Source organism: Chiloscyllium plagiosum, chromosome 4 (genome assembly GCF_004010195.1).
Source record: "Chiloscyllium plagiosum isolate BGI_BamShark_2017 chromosome 4, ASM401019v2, whole genome shotgun sequence".
NCBI lineage: Eukaryota > Metazoa > Chordata > Chondrichthyes > Orectolobiformes > Hemiscylliidae > Chiloscyllium > Chiloscyllium plagiosum.
The window spans coordinates 22,694,427-22,711,532 of NC_057713.1; the positions used below are offsets into that span (position 1 = coordinate 22,694,427).

Below are 17,106 nucleotides of genomic sequence, written 5' to 3' on the forward strand. Positions count from 1 at the left end.
CTCACGACAAGGATCCTGCAAGAAATCCGATAGAGCTTGCATTTAGCCAAAAGAAAAACCAACTCAACCCATTAATGTATTACTTTTGAACTAACCAACCCATCGTATTAGCTCTTAGCTATTCTGTCATCATTGGGCTCAGTTGATATGACTCCCACCTCTGAGTATGCCTCATGTAGCTGAAATTCAGTCCCAATTCCTTGCAATACATAAAGATCTTCTGATTTGTCAGGAATGCAGTTCTTTCAGTGACATGTTGAATAGTGAGCTATTTTCCTGTTCAGGTCAGTTGCCTGTTACAAGGCAATTTGTGTTCAAAGTTAATGGAGCTGAAATATTTAATCAAGAACTGGGTAGATTTTTGATTGTGAAACATGATTGTTTTTGTGTAAAGGAAAGTTAGGCTGCAACATACTTTGATCTTAGAATTTTGCATTCTTTATTCCTCCAATATCCTTGCCAATATCTGTTCCTCAACCAATGTTATTAGCAAACAAGTAACATTTTATTGCTTGTTGTTGGGCTTTACAATGGCAGGAGAGTCAAGAATTAGTCCCCTAGTCCCACTATGAAGAATTGGCACTTTAGGTCTGAAATGGGACATTTAATCAGACAAGCGATAGTGAATTGAAGAAATGTTCCATCCTGGCTGACTGTGAATGCTCAGTTGATTAATACATCAAGTCTGAGATTGATGGATATTTTGGGAACTTTGAAAGTCAATTGATGTGAGGATGGATCTGGATTTGATGCAGAGGAGTGACTCCGATTATATTGAATCTCAGACTCGAAAGGTGGTATAGCTGACCTGCTCTCTTTCTTCTACATGCCTCTGCACAAGGTGTCTTCTGTTTTTTTTTCATTTATTCATTTACAGGAATTGGACATTGCTGGCAAGGCCAGCTTTTATTGCCCATGACTAAATGTCCTTAAAAGAGTGATGGCAAGATATCTCTTGAACCAAGTCCATGTGGTGAGATGCACCATCGTACTATTGGGATGAATTTAACTCAACAACACTGAAGGAATGATGATTATTTCCAAGTCAGGATGCTGCCAGTCATAGAGGGCAACTTACAGGTGGTGATGGTGTGTTCCCACACATATACTGACTGTCCTTGTCATTCTGGATGGTTGAGGTTACAGCTTGGAGAGATGCTGTCAAAGGAATCTTGGTGAGTTGCTGGAGTCCATCATGTCAATGCTGCCATGTTTCATTGGTGATGGAGGGAGTGAATGTTTTAGGTGAAGGATGGTGTCCCTTTGTGCTTGAGTTTTTTTTTGATTGTCAGTGGAGCAGCACCAAACCAGGCACCGAGAGAGTATACAATCATTCTCTTGACTTATACCTTGTAGATGGTGGACAGTGTAGAGACAGAAAGTAAGTTATGCACCCCACAAATCCCAAACTCTGAGTGGTCTTTATAACCACAATACTTATATGGGTGGTCCAGTGCAGTTTCTGGTCAATGGTAAACTTCCAATAATGTGAGTGATGGATTCTGCAATGATAATGTCAACAAATGTTAATGTTACATGCTCTCTTGTTAGAGATGGTCGTTGTCTGACACTTGTGGTGCATATTTTATTTCTGCTTCCCAGCCAAATTACGGATTTTGTCCAGGTCTTGCTGCATTTCGGTGTTGACTGCTTCAGTATTTGGTGTTGAACATTGTGCAATAATCAATGAACATCCCCATTTCTGACCATATGATGGAGGAAAGGCTATTGAAGCACCCGAAGATAGTCGGTCCAAACAATGCTGCAACCATGTTTTGGGACTGAGATGACTGACCAGCCAAAACCATTTTACTTCGTGCGAGGCATTACTACAATCAGTGAATATTTTTCCCCCTGATTTCATTAGCTGTATTTTTGCGAAGGCTCCTTAATGCCACACTCGGTCACATGCTGTCTTGATGTCAATTGAATTGAATAGAATAGAATTTATTGTCGCATGTACCAAGGCACAGTGAAAAGCTTTGTCTTGCGAGCAATACAGGCAGATCACAGAGTTAAATAGCATAGATAAGTAAATAATAGGAAAATAGTGACAAAACAAAAACACAGGTACAGGCGAATATTAAGAGTTTGTGAGTTCATTCAGTATTTTAACAACAGTCAGGTAGAAGCTGTTTTGAAACCAGCTGGTCCATGTGTTCAGGCTTCTCTACCTTCTCCCTGATGGTAGAGATTGTCAAAAAACATTGTCAGAGTGGGACAGATCTTTGAGAATACTAGTGGCCTTTCTTTGACAGCGGGCCTGGTAGATGGATTCTATAGATGGGAGGTTGGCCTTTGTGATTATCCAGGCTGAGTTAACCATTCTCTGTAACCATCTCCTATCTTGAATGGTACAGTTGCCATACCAGGTAGTGATACATCCAGACAGAATGCTCTCGATGGCACACCTATAAAGTTGGCATGGGTATTCGCCGTCATGCCAAATTTTCTCAGCTGCCTGAGGGAAGAAAAGATGTTGGGCCTATGTAACTAGTACGTCCACATGAAGAGTCCAAGAAAGCTTGTTGTTGATGACCACTCCCAGGAGCTTGACACTCTCCAGCCATTCCACCTCTTTGCTGTTAATGTGTAAGGGGGGGCATGAGTAACATCCTGCCGAAAGTCAATAATGAGTTCCTTGGTTTTGCCGGCATTGAGAGCTAGGTTGTTCTCAGTGCACAATTTTTCCAGGTCTTCCACTTCCCATCTGTAGTCTGTTTCATCGCCATTTGAGATTCGATCAACTATGGTGGTGTCATCAGCGAACTTGTAACTGGCATTAGTCTGGTATTTGGTGACGCAGTTATGGGTATATAGTAAGTACAGCAGGGGGCTGAGTACGTAACCCTGGAGGGGGCTCCAGTGTTGAGTGTTAGTGAGGATAAAATATTGTCCTCAGTCTTCACTGATTGTGGCCTGTGGGTCAGGAAACTGAGGATCCACTTGTAGGGAGTGGGGCTTAGTCTGAGATCACTAAATTTAGTAATCAGTCTCAAGGGGATAATAGTAATGAAGGCTGAACGGTAGTCAATGAGTAGGATTCTGAAGCAGCTGTTCTTGATGTCAAGATGTTCTAGGGAGGAGTGAAGGGCAAGTGATGTGGCATCTGATGTGTATCGGTTGTCCGATAGGCAAATTGGAGTGGGTCAAGAGTAGTGGGGAGGTTGGAGTTGATTAATGCCATGACCAGCCTTTCAAAGCACTTCATGACCACCGAAGTTAGGGCCACTGGGTGGTAGTCGTTGAGACATGCTGCATGAGCCTTCTTCGGCACAAGGATGATGTAGGCCCTCGTGAAACAGGCAGGGACAGTGGCCTGCTGCAGGGAGAGATTGAAGATGTCCGAGAAGACCTCTGCCAGTTGATTGCCGCATGCTCTGAGTGCACGGCATGGTACTCCCATTGCTTTCCTTGGATTCTAATCTGACCTCTGATGCAGTGACTGCTGGGATAAGTTCATCGTCGGAATAGCTGTTACCTCTCCGCCGAAATTCTACTCAAAGCAAGCATAGAAGATGTTGAGACGATCTGGGAGGGATGTGTCATTGTCTGCTATCTTGCACTGTCTCTTTTTAGAACCTGCCAAGGGCAATCACTCCCAGCTCACCTAAGTGTCCTTGCTAGAATCCACTTGAACATTGAACATCATGTTGCTGAGTAAGTGCTACTTTATAACAATGTCCATGAGCCCTTCCATCACTTTGAGTTTTCCCATTTAACAGCTGTCACTGAACTTAGAAGAACTAAATATGCATTCAGAACTTGAATGCACCTGCACATCCACCAGTGTCATTTATTGTATCCGTTGCTCCTTATGTGGTCTCCTTTACATTGGGGAGACTGGATGCCTTCTCGCAGAGCGCTTCAGGGAACATCTCCGGCACACCCGTACCAATCAATTCCACCACCCCGTGGCCCAACATTTCAACTCTCCCTCCCACTCTGCCTAGGACATGCAGTTCCTGGGCCTCCTCCACTGCTGCTCCCTCACCACCCGACGAATGGAGGAAGAATACCTCATCTTCCGCCTCGGAACACTTCAACCCCAGGGCATCAATGTGGACTTCACCAGTTTCCTCATTTCCCCTCCCCCCACCTTAACCCAGTTCCAAACTTCCAGCTCAGCACCGTCCCCATGACCTGTCCTACCTGCCAATCTCCCCCGAAACGTCAATTTCCCTGTTCATCGGATGCTGCCTGACCTGCTGTGCTTTTCCAGCACCACTCTAATCTAGACTCTGATTTCCAGCATCTGCAGTCCTCACTTTTGCTCTGAGGAATGTGATAAGCAATTAAGTAACTTCGAATGTTTCTTTCTTTCAGAACAGGTAGCTCCCTCTAATCACAGAGGCACTTGCTCCCTCTGAATTCACCAACTCCACATAGTTTGAAACACATAGTTTGAAACAGCTGAGCTGATACTACACGAATACATTAATTTATAGAAAAACAGAGCTTTCATGCACATCTCATTTAAAATGCTTGTCAATTCACCTTTGTTGACTCAATTAGGTTTACTGGTCATCGTATCCGATGAGGCCTGAAACCAAGCACAGGAGTTGTGATGTTCAATTAACACACGCCTATTGCCTCTGATTCAGACAACAGGACACCTTAGCACTGCATTCTCATTTACCTGACCATAGGATGTGGTGGAGGCTAAATGTGCTGATGAGTGAGTGTGTGCCTCAGTAAAGCACGCATAATCCTGAGAATGGAAGTTTGATTGCAACACTTAAAGAGCTAGTCTGCATTTCTTGAAGGCAAGCTGCAATTTAGTTAGCCAAATTCAGAAATAGATCTTAATGTTAACATGCTGCAGAAAAGATACAAGCATGGCAGATTACAGGCTCCATTGTTCTCTGATATTGCATTGAATTCTAGGGTGCGATAGATGGGGAGAGATGAGATTTCATCTGTGTATAGAGTGCTTAAAAGGCACAGGTAGTGGGACCAGATAACTGTCATGATCATTGTCAGTTCAGACCTGAATACAATGCTACAAGATGTTCAGCATCCTTCCACATGTGGTCAAGATCAGTGAATGGGTGCATGTATTGCACTAATGCTTCACACAGCAGTCATTGTCCCCCACCTCTCAGAACTTCCAGCAATCTCTGACAATCACCACTTATGCCAAACGTTTTGCCGTACTCAACAGTTTTAGGTGCTGCAAGACTCACACTAATATCCTAGGCTCAAATGCCTGGTCACATACCCAACAATGCCAGCTACATCATCCAGCTAGATTGCATTTACTCCCAGTGACACAATTCCCACTTTATTGCAGGCCAGGGTCATGCACAAACCCAACACAGCAAGAATAAAGCACGGCGTGATGGCCTCACTCCCAAAAGGAATGGTGCTCTCCATCATTAGAATGAACTTTACTGAGATCATTATCCACAGCAGGGCAGAAACCATCAATCATAATGGTCTTCTCATACCTAATTTACCTTCTCATCCCACTAATCCCCTCATCTGTCAATCTCTTATTTTCAAATTATAGATGGTGGAAGTGTGCAAGTCTAATTTGTATACTGCTCTCACCTCAACACAACCATTTGTGCATTTCAGATACTAAAGCGCCTCAATCTTGGTCAGACAGTAATGGAGAATAAAGATGGGATGGACAAGGAAGGCTTGGTCAAGGAGCAGTAGCCTAGATGTTGTCACATGGATAAAAGGCACTTAGGCAATTCACAATTGATTTAGCTCAGTTGGCTGGATTGTTGGTTTCTCAGGCAATGTGATACCAACGGTGTGGATTCAATTCCCATTACCAGATTGAGGTTATCATGAAGGACTCTCCTTCTCAAACTCTTCCCTCGCCTGAGGTCTGGTGGCCCTCAGGTTAAATCTTCACCAGTCACTTCTCTCTCAAATGAGAGAGCAGCCCCTATGGTCTGGTAAGACTATGGTGACCATACAGTCAATTCACAAAAGTGATTAATGTTATGGTATGAATGGTCTAATAATCATTTGCTCACCAGGGAATGATTAACTGAGTGGGTTAGTTTATTTAAAACAGTAAAATGTTCTAATTTATGAAGCAGCCATCACAGTGTAACAGCTGATTTCTCTGTGTGCAGTTTGCAGACCAATAGCAGATGAACTGCCATGCAGAATCGCAACACCATATAAACATAGTACATGAAGTCTTTAAAGATGAATTTTGTTAAAGACAAGTTACATATAAAACATCACCACCTTACTTTTTGAAAGATTTTTTAAGTATTTAAAACAGCAATGAGCCCGTGAGTCTGCAAAATGTGCAAATAATTTGATGTTGCATCCAAATGTCTTGATGATGTATTTGTCTATGGTTACCACTGAATGTCACAGTCATCAGTGATATTGTGTCAAGTTATTTTTCATGAATTACAGTTGCTGTTCCAGAATTCACTTATTCTAGCACGCTATAGACAGTTTATTCCAGATTAGTCACTGACAAATCCAAAGCCATTTCAAGTGGTTCATATTTTCTTGATGTTTGCTGTTTTGTACCTTAAAATCTGTGGCTTATTTAACACACTGGATTATTCTAATTCTGTCAGTTTTAGCTGTGCCAATCCAGTACAATTTCTTCTTCATAACTAGCTCTAATAACTGTCCAAGCTTGTCAACCTTTTCTTTTTATTGTCATTAAAGCCTTCACCCCTTCTACTTATTGTCTTTGGTTTCTTCTATGCCCTGCTATGGCTGACATTTATTTTTGGAAGGACTTCTTGTGAGAGATTTACAGTTCCTTGCATGCACTGTTTATCTTCACTTGTTTTTGCTGATCTGTCATATTCTCTTGCATTGCCGTGTGCTCAAGTCAATGTTTCTGTAGCTGCCTCTGTTGAGCCTGATTTATTTTGCATGTGCGTTACTTCAGATCTTCCTGTACACTGACAGTTTATTTTCATTGGATTAATGATATAGAAATTGTAGTTCATTCCACTTTCTTGCATTCTCTTACAGTTCTTTTTACACCTTTCTGAGCTGAGCAGATATATCCCCTAAAGACTTCATCACCTCAGTGATGGTAATCTCAAATTTGGATTTATCCTGATTTTGCAGTTCAGCCATTAGCTCTTGAACTTTTATTTTCTTGCTCTTGTTTCTGTTTCATATTCAGTTCTGTGAGTAATTGAATAGTATCCTACAGTTTCTATGTGCCTCTGATAGCTGACTGATTTCCATGGATTGTGATTAGTACAGAGTCATGTCATGCTGTGACATTTGCAATTGTTGGTCCATTGTTGACTGTGAAGTAGAAAATCTCCAACATCCAGGTAGATTGACAGTTCTTGAACTCCAACACAATAGTTCCTGCAGATGGAATTGGTGGAGAATTATATGCTGAAAGTTTCACATTTGATTTTTAGAATTCACTGGCATAGTCTATTGGGCTCTTATCCTGGTCTACCTTAGCCAATAACAAACTGTCATCCATCTGAGGACACATATCTACATTTTATGAAACGCTTCAGACAGTGTGATAACATTGATGTTTTCCATGAGATTGACAGTGTAAAAATTCTCTTCACCACTTTTTGTCTACATTGTCAGATTCTGGTCTGTTGGTCACCTCAGGTGCATGCTTCGTTTTGGAAACCAGACAGACTTTACTGTAACTTTAAGGTACTCTACATGAGTGGTCAGTGCAAAGTAATATGTAGCGGCTTCAGCCTTTTCTTTGGTGCACTGTCTCTGCAAATGACCTTTTTTGCCTCATGCCTTACGAAATTAATTGAAATATGGACCCTATCATAGAATGCCGCACCTTTCACATGTCTTCCTCTGTTTCTGTTTTCTAGTAATTTCTTGTAACTTAATTCCATTAAGTTTGTACTTTAGATCTGTAAGCTTTATTGACCTATGAGGATCACTTCATACTTTGTTCCAATCTTAAGTAGTTCTTTGTTTCTCTAGGTCTTTGTTTTGTCAAGCAAGTCTTTCTGCAAAGCTTCCCCAGGAGTGGTTGTGATCACCAACTGAACAATTCTATTTGCTAGCTGTTCATCTGGAAAATCACAGTTTTTTATTTGTATCTGCTCATAGAGTGGTTTCTGGATTCTATAGGCTTCTGTCTAAATGACAAAGTTTGATCTGACTCTAAATTGATCTTCTGATGTGGTACATGTTTTCTTGGTGATCTTCTAGCTCTTTGGTAGTTCAATCTGATCTATTAAGTCCTTGTAGACTTTTATTCCCAATTGCTAATCAAATCTTAATGGCATTTTTGTCTGCATTGTGGACACCCCCTAATCTAGAAACCATAGATATATTGCTGTATCTGACTTTGAGCTAGAAATTTTTTCTGGTCATTCTAACAGATTGCCTTTGAACTTTCCTCGCTAGCTATTGATCTGACATACCCTGATCAAGTGAATTAAACTAACCTCCGTGCCAAGCAATGTTTTCAACAACCTCTGATGCTGTAATAAACAGACTTCCAGGATTGTTTCACGCACTTTAGCACAATTAAAAACAGTTAAATATGTGTTTCATCTCTGGATTATCCTGCTTATTGACTCCTCAAACAAGATAGACCTTATCAACATGATGTTCTCCACCACTGTTGACTATGTCATTTTAAATAATAATAGTCCAGTAATTATCTGTGATTAATTAAGTCAGTAGTTTAGTTTATTTAGAAAAAAGTAAAACACATTATAAATTATATAGCAGTCATTACAGCAAGCCAACTGATTGTTGTGTGTGTGCGCGCACATGCACGCAGCTTATAGACACCAGCAGACTGCATGGCAGGGTCAAAACATTGTATGGCACACCATACAAAATCCTTGAAGATGATCTTAAAGGTAATATGCACATAAAACAAATAGCTTACATTTATTTGCAACAGACCATTATTTAATTTCAAAATCTAGTTTGGAATAGTTGTGCGTTTTTTTGCATTGTGACCAAGTGGACACTAATGGGGATGATAAGTTGTGCAAATACTAATTAATGGTGAACTGATGTTGTGCTTTCCGGTAATGCAGTCAAACATATTCATGCCAGCCAGACAGAAGCTCTGTTAGTTGCCTCCTTCCATCTTACATTTACTCATCTTGCTTCTCTTTTAAATGCCCCGGAGCGAAGACATTATGAATGTGACCAGGATACCAGACATTGACTTGCATGGTGTGCTGAATGTGGTCACTCATTAGGGTACTGGATTTCCTTTTGGAATGGAGCAGATGAACTTTGAGAAATTGGGCAATTTTTAATGCAGGTGTTTTGAGGGAACTAAGTACAGGTGTCCATAAAAAACAACAAAAGCACCCCAGGTCTTACAAAGCACAGTCACTCACTGAGCCATCTTTGTGTGGGCAGTAGTGGTTTGGGCTAGCTGGCTGATGAGCTACAACAAGGGCAGTGGTGGGAGGATGAAAGTTGTCAGCTTGAGAGTGGACATCAGCTTAATGCTCCATGGAACAACTGACACGTGCCCAGAGCGGTGTCTCAGGAGGACAGACTACTGGGCAGTGTATGTTGCTCATTACTGAGGTTTAGATAAGAGAGTTGCCTCCTGAACCCTTAAAATATGGCCTCTTGATGACAGCCCAGTTCTCCCTCATCCTTCCTGATGAAGGGCTCCTGCCCGAAATGTCAATTTTTCTGCTCCTGGGATGCTGCCTGACCTGCTGTGCTTTTCCAGCACCACTTTAATCTTGACTCTAATCTCCAGCATCTGCAGTCCTCACTTTCACCTACTGGACAGTATTGACATCCGTCAAGCCTCTTTGAACATTGACACCGTCATGGTTGTGGACTTGCACTGAACTTCCTGAACTTCCACTGCAGCACAGTTTGCCACCATTTGTACCATGAAAAGGACGAGGTCCTCGAAATTCTTAAGCCATGTTGGTGTTTCTCCATAATGTTTGATATTGACCACAAGCTCCCCAGCACACAAAGCATTTTATTGTGCAAACTGTTACAAGCAGACCCTGGCTCATGTTCCTAATTCATTTCAGTTCCAGGCAGGATACGGCAAAATGTTAAGCTCCTGGAGAAGAAATGACGAACTGGCTCCCATTCTTTATTCACAAACCCCCTTGGTTGGTTGAAACAAGGTTAATTAAATAGGATCCCTGCTCCTATGGATACCTTTTTCCCAGAATGAATGAGAAAAAGAGCAAAATCAAGCAGTCTTTTTTTCAGTTAACAAACATGGAATTTATTAATTACTAAAATGAGAGAATTTGCAATGCAATACACACTGGTTAGAAATAAAAGGCAAGTCCAAAGGATATAAGTGAAGAAGGAAAGATGTACAGATCAATCTCTGAATTATTTGTGAAGATCTGATAGTTGAAGAATGTGACTGTGGCAGTACAGGTTCCTAGTAACATTGACTGTTGAACTTCAAAATGTTAGATTAATTACCTTTAGTTCTGGAGTTTGGATGAGATTCTGTAGTTCTGATACCTTTTGACCATGATTGAATTCCAGTATTCAGGGTGAGAGACAGAGTCCTTTGTTTTTGCTCGGATGCTTGCTAGCTAGCCGACTTCTATCATCCAGAATATTTGAATGTCTTCACATGCAATGCAGGGTAACTGTGAGATAGTTCTCATGCTGAGACCTTCACAGCACACTCCAGTAGAGTTGAAATTGAGTAGAGTGCAATAGGTGTCATCAGCCCTTCATTATTGGTTTCAGAGATGACAGTCCAGTCTGTTAAGACTTGCCTCTTTCTCCCCATTTGGAGGTTTTTTGAAGGTCCCTCTGCATACATTCATTCTATGACTCTGTCTCTCTCCATGAAGCCATTTAATGTATAGTTGGATCAGCCAAATGAAATAAAAACGCATTTTGGAACTAAGGGCTCAAAATGCCTAATATTTCAGGGTTCTGACTCGTTTTTGGAACAATATCCACCAATATTCATCATCGGCTGCCCTGTTGAGGTTCATTTCAGTCCTTTGCTCCATCCTGGCTCTCTGACCTATATCTCATCATGTACATCCTGGCTTTCTGACCTATATCTTATGGAAATTCATCATTGAAGATATGCAGAGTGTCAGTCTTCGAGCTGATAATTGTGAACGCGATGGAAGAAAAGTAATGATCTTCATCATTACAGTCATATTCCTGTTACTTCACTGCCCGCTTGGGTTCCTGGAAAATATCATGAAGGTGGGGTTGTGGTGGGGATGGATGTTCAGGGAAATAGGATATGCACACTTATTTTATCTGCAGCTTTTAAAACAGAACAGGGTGAGGAATGAGGGAGGTGATGAATTGTGAGAGGGAGGCGTAGGTATTAGGAATATGATCATCTTTGATAGTTGAAATCCCAGCACTCGACCAAGCTTCAACATCCCAATAATGGCCAGCACCATCTCCTTTCTTGGGGGTTTGGGCATGGAGCCGTGCCTGTCCCTCACCAGGTTAGTGCTGCTGCCTTTCGTTGTATCTCATTTTGTTCCTCAAAAGAATGGGATGTGAAGCAGTGCGATCTGTTTGGATGACGGCCCTGGCAAAGTTGAATAGCTGGCAATGTAATCAAGCTGTGGGATTTGAGTGTGAAGTTTGCAGCCGTGGTAAACATAGAAGACCGAGGTGATGCATTTGAATATTAGATGCGAGTGTTAATTTGCAAAGCTTGTTGGCGTGTGAGAAGTGGCAGTTTGATGAATTGAGTAATTGGTGGGAGGTAGCATCTAAAGATGTATGTTGAGTTAATAACCTTCTGTAAGAACATAAGAAAGAGGAGCAGGATAGGCCATCTAGCCCCTTGAACCTGCTCCGCCATTCAATAAGATCATGGCTGATCTTTTCATGGATTCAGCTCCACTTTCTTACCTGCTCACTAAAGCTCTTAATTTGTTTACTTTTCAAAGATCTATCTAACTTTGCCTTAAGAACATTCAACGACGTCTCAACTGCTTCACTGGATAGGGAATTCCACAGGTTCATAAAGGTTTTGGGTGAAGACATTCTTCCTCAACACAGTCCTGAATCTGCTCCCCCTTATTTTGAGACTATGTAACATTCCATTCGGATCCCTGGGGCGAGATTGTGACTGTGACCTCCATGACTGCCCATGTCCACTTCCTTTTGGATTGAGGGTCTCTGATGCAACACATCATTCCCAATTTCCAACTCCACCTCCAAGACCCTCAGGACGGCCTCAGAAACTATTACATCCCACACTCTTCTGTGTTGTGCACTTCTTTTCTATTTCCCAGATCAGACTCATTTCCTGTGCCCAGATTGGTGTACTGCCCGCATTGCTTTGAGGAGTGGGTTAATCAAGCATTACAATCCTTCTGTTCCTTTTGGGGAGAATTCAAATCTTGTAACTGTTTCAAAACCAAACAGACATATGTTCAGACATAAACTCAATGGATTCAATTCAGGATAAATGAGTTTTAGGGATTGAGAGTAAAATCATATAGTCACCTTAGGGTGAGCTTGGAGACAGCGGACTCATACAATTCTCTGGGCAAGTTGCTGAATTAATGGACAGTTAAGGACCATTTTCCACCCAGACCAGAGATTTTGACTCTCAGAAGGAGGAAGACAGCAACAGCAAGTGGGAAGACTAGCAGGTTAGCCTGCTTAGGCTTTGATTGATAAAAGAGTGTATCTCTTTCATGGGCCCTCTTTTTTTCCCTTTACATTCTACCCTAAGAGTCACTGCAGGTATTACATCGGTTTTAACTTCAGATCTGAATTCCACAAGAAGTGTAAGGATTTTAAGAACCTCCCCTCCTAGCAAAGGAGACCAGGTATATGATGGATTCAGAAATTCTTAGAACAAGAGAAAGCCATTCAGTCCCTTAAGTCCATCTGCCTATCCTTTAGATCATGGCCCATCAAAATCTCAAATTGATTTAACTACCTTCATAGAATCAAAGTTTTTTTAATGTCTTCAGAATTTCCATTGACCCAGCAACTACAGCCTTTTTAAAAATATCATTCATTTGATGTAGGCATTGTTGACTGGGCCAGTATTTATTGCCCATTCTTAATTGCCCTCAAGATGGTGAGGTGAACTGATGTCTTGATCTGTTGCAGTGCTTAGGATGCATGTAAGCCCATAATGCTGTTAGGAAGAGCATTCCATAGTTTTGACCCAATGACAGTGAAGGAACGGTGACATTGTTCAGGTTGGTATGGTTTGCGACTTGTTGGGGCGTGGAGGGGGGAATCTTGCAGGTTATAGTGTTCCATGTACCTATCGCCCCTGTCTTTTAGGTGGTAGAGGTTACAGATGTGAAAGGTGCTGTCTCAGACTTCGTGAGTTGTTGTAGTGCATCTTGTTGAAGATAAATACAGTTGCACTGTGCATTGGTGCTGAAGAGAACAAATGCTATAGGTGTTTGAAAGGGTGCAAGTTTATCAGATTCCTCTGTCTTGGATGGGTTCTTGAGTTGCTGGAGCTGCACTCATCCAGGCTAATGGGGAGTATTCCATCTCACTCCTGCCTTCTACCAGAAAGGTGCTAGGCAGGTTTTCAGGAATCAGGAGATGAGTTATGTGCCACAAAATTCTCAGCCCGTTATAGCCACATGGTTGGTCAGTTTCAGGTCATTGGTCACTCCCGCATTGTTGGGGAGTGAATTCAAGATTTTCACTGCATCTTACAATAAATCCATTGCATTATGTTTCCAAACATTGACCCATTATTAAGGTGTAATGTTAAAATTCTTTCCACATAATCCTGACTGCTGTATTGACACTGCAATCTTCAGTCACAGTAAAATTGTCATAATTCTTTGAAAAATTTCAGGTTCCCTTCTCAATGCCTTTTTGATCCGAGGTTTGAATTTGCAAGCTGGAACTGCTTTTAAGAGCAGCCATACATTAAATGGAGCAATTCTGCCTGTACTGGAGACACCATCATCCCTATCATCATGCACCTTACTATTTTATTGTGTAGGCCTCTGGCCTGTCTAACAAGCTTGAAACTTTCTGACCTCGGAATGAGGGATGGGTGCCTGTATCTGACATTGTCTTGCTTTCTCATGCTTCTGTTGACAGATCATGGGTCTCATAATTTCAAGGCCTTAGAATGAATAGTACAGCTTTTGTTTAAAGGGGTTAACAAAGCCAATATACTTTTGTTAAAACTACATCAATAATACTTGCTGCAGTCAACAAATTGTAACTGGGACAAATTTATTAACAAACTACTACTTTACTATAACAATGGACAGAAATTGATGGCAACAAACTCAGATGTGTCAAAAAGATCACATTATACTTTGATAATAATGGTAGAATCTTGTTTTCATTGCCACTAACAAAGCTTTAAGAAATAAAATAATTATGTCCAAATTTATTGACAATCCTTTTTCCTCCTTCCTGGGCAAAATGTCACTGTTATCCTTCTGGTAGGTTTGCAGGTAGAAAGCCCATAAATTTCAACTGGTGTCTTTTGTTTCCTAACTGCTCCTAAATACAATATAATCCTACATTATGTTTGGGGCAATGGGTAAGACCTAGGGCAGCCATAATTGAGACCCTTAGGTGACTGCTTCCTGTCTGTCCTCAATTTCCAAGCTAGCAGGAGTTGGTAGGGGAGAGCAAGGTGTGGAAGTCTGGGTGATTATCTGGGGAATGGGCCTGCCTGATGACAGTCTCCTTTTCTGTTCTTCCTTCCCATCCCAACCTCTGATATCCAGCTCCTCCCACTTATCATCACTTTCTCATCCCCTCCTGGCCCTAATAACACAGCCCCATTTTCTCAGAAATCCCTGCACCTTCTCTTCTGGTCCCACCAAATGGACACCAACACTCACCTACTAACAGGATCATGGCTCTTTTTCGCTGGGACTGACTGTCACCCCAGCAGTGACCTTTCTTTTTTTTCTTTTTTTTAATCAGTCCCCCTTCTCTTGAAACAGTCAAGAGGAGAGTCCTTCAACACTGGTCCAGCTCCCTCAAGAGCCAGCTCTCAGAGTGAACAGAACCTCTGACATTCCTATTTTTTCTTTTTCTTTTTTTATTTTTTTTAACCAGCAATGACCTTTCCACCTAAGTGTCTCTGCTGTGATTGGAGGACTCCAGGCCAATAAGAGATCCAGCCTCCACCCAATTAACATTCCACAGAGCAATAATTGGCTGTAGGGCAACTATCAGGAGCAGGGCTAAATTCACTGGAGGCTTATTTCAGTTACAGGGCTGGAAATTCCATGCTCTTAAAAGACCTGCCACAGATATTCACCCACTAAATGTTTGAACCAGCCATGAGGGGAATTTCTGTCTCCTCTTGATTTATTTTTAAATCAGTCTGTTAGGACATGTTAAGACACAGCTCCATGGCCATCGCATAGACAGAGAAAATCCAGCCCTTCAAGCCTACACCACCATTCAGTATGATCATGGCTGATCATAAGATTGCAGTATCCCACTCCTGCTTTCTGTCTGTATTCTTTGATTCCTTTAGCTGCAAGGGTCATGTCCAGCTCGCTTTTGAAAATATCTAACAAATTGCCCGCAACAACGTTCTGTGGGAGAGAATTCCACAGATTCTAAACTCTGAGTGAAGACATTCTTCCACAAGACATTCTGAAGTTGAGCTTAAACTAATACCTTCTGGCTCAGATATAAGGGCATTACCACTCCATCACGAGATTGTATGGAAATTGGTCTTTTGATAATTAGGGTAATTAATGTACCTAAATCTAGGTCTATTGAAACCAGTTCACATTTTTGGCTTCAGTAATTCTGTGAAGCGAATTTCTTTTGAAATATCTGTAGTGCTTTCAGTTAAATTATATAACAGAAATGACCAACATTTAATTCATTTTCATATAATAAATTATTTAATGTTTATCAAGACGTGAACACTGATGTTATAACTTCACCTTGAAAGGCCTCTACTCCTTTTTCACACCTCACAAGTACTTGAACCGGGCTGTTCATTAAAGATCAGCTTTTTCCCAACGGTCTCGAACTCTTCCTACTTGATTCTATATTTATATTCTCCTTTTAATCAATCATCAATACTTTAGTTTAACCAAAAATTCTTGTCTCACTTCACAGGTTCAGGATGCGGTGAAGTGTAGAGTTGTAGACCGGCAAGAGGAGGGAAACGGAGACTCGGGGGGATCATTTCAGAATGGACATGCGCAATTAATGGTATGGTCTTCTATGTAAAAAATACTGTCCTCGCGTTGAATACTTACCTTTCTTGAGTGTTTGCTTTTGAGCAATACTTTTACGTGCTGCTATATTGGCTGAGAATTCTTTCAAACTGGTTTTCATGCTTCTCCCAGGGCATAACATGGTTGTCAGTGGATAGACAGTATTGATAATTCTGTCACCTAATTGCAATGTAGTTTGTTGGGATAGACTCCATTGGAACCACAAATCTATATTTCTGCCTACCCTTTTTTGTGCCTGCATTTTTGGAAATTAACATTCTTCATTGTGTCAGTTCAGTAGATATGGCATTACATAAGGGTTTACTGTAAAACCGTAACGATTTTACAGTTAGTTTGTAGCTAGAGATGTTACTACAGAAATCTTTGTATCTATGGGCAACTCTGCGCCAGTGGATTCCTGAACTATTAATGTTTTCTCAGTATCAACACTGAAGGAATAAGGCTACTCAAACAGAAGAATATTTTGTTTTCTTTCTTGTCGTTTCATCTTCACAAGATGGTAATTCTTATTCTGGTGAGTTTCTGTGAGGACCTACAGTTCATAAGACCAAAGAACACAAGAAATAAAAGGAGGAATAAAAGATTTTGCCCCTCAAGCCCGCTCCCCCATTCAGTAGGATTATGGCCAATTCAATATTCCGAAATACCTGATTCCCCTACTGATCAAGAATCTATCCGTCTTAGTGTTAAATATACACAAGGACTCTGCCCTCACATTGTGGATGAACTCACAAAATGAAGGGACAAGCAAGAATCCAGGGCTAGATTTTATTGTATATAAAATCTGTCCCAATCTGAACAACCTTTTCATCAAAAATCAAAGAGATATATCTCTCCTAATCTAGTTTTAGGAAGCAGCTCAATGTTGGGCTGAATGGCCTGTTTCAGCATTGAGGTAAAAGGTATGGAGACTGCAGAAGTGCAGTGATAAGGAATGGCTTCCCACAAATTAATTATTAGTTTCAGATGTTTGACACAATTG

At 41.2% G+C, this 17,106-nt stretch overlaps 1 protein-coding gene across 9 annotated transcripts in view; it reads left to right on the forward strand.

The window, feature by feature from the left end:
* Window positions 1–17,106, forward strand: part of adgrb1a (adhesion G protein-coupled receptor B1a) — a 585,075-nt gene that overhangs the window by 537,467 nt on the left and 30,502 nt on the right. For all 9 annotated transcript variants that reach the window (XM_043687845.1, XM_043687847.1, XM_043687850.1 and 6 more), the window contains one exon: window positions 16,003–16,098. In XM_043687845.1, the coding sequence (XP_043543780.1) occupies window positions 16,003–16,098 (96 nt within the window). The remainder of the gene's footprint in view (window positions 1–16,002; window positions 16,099–17,106) is intronic.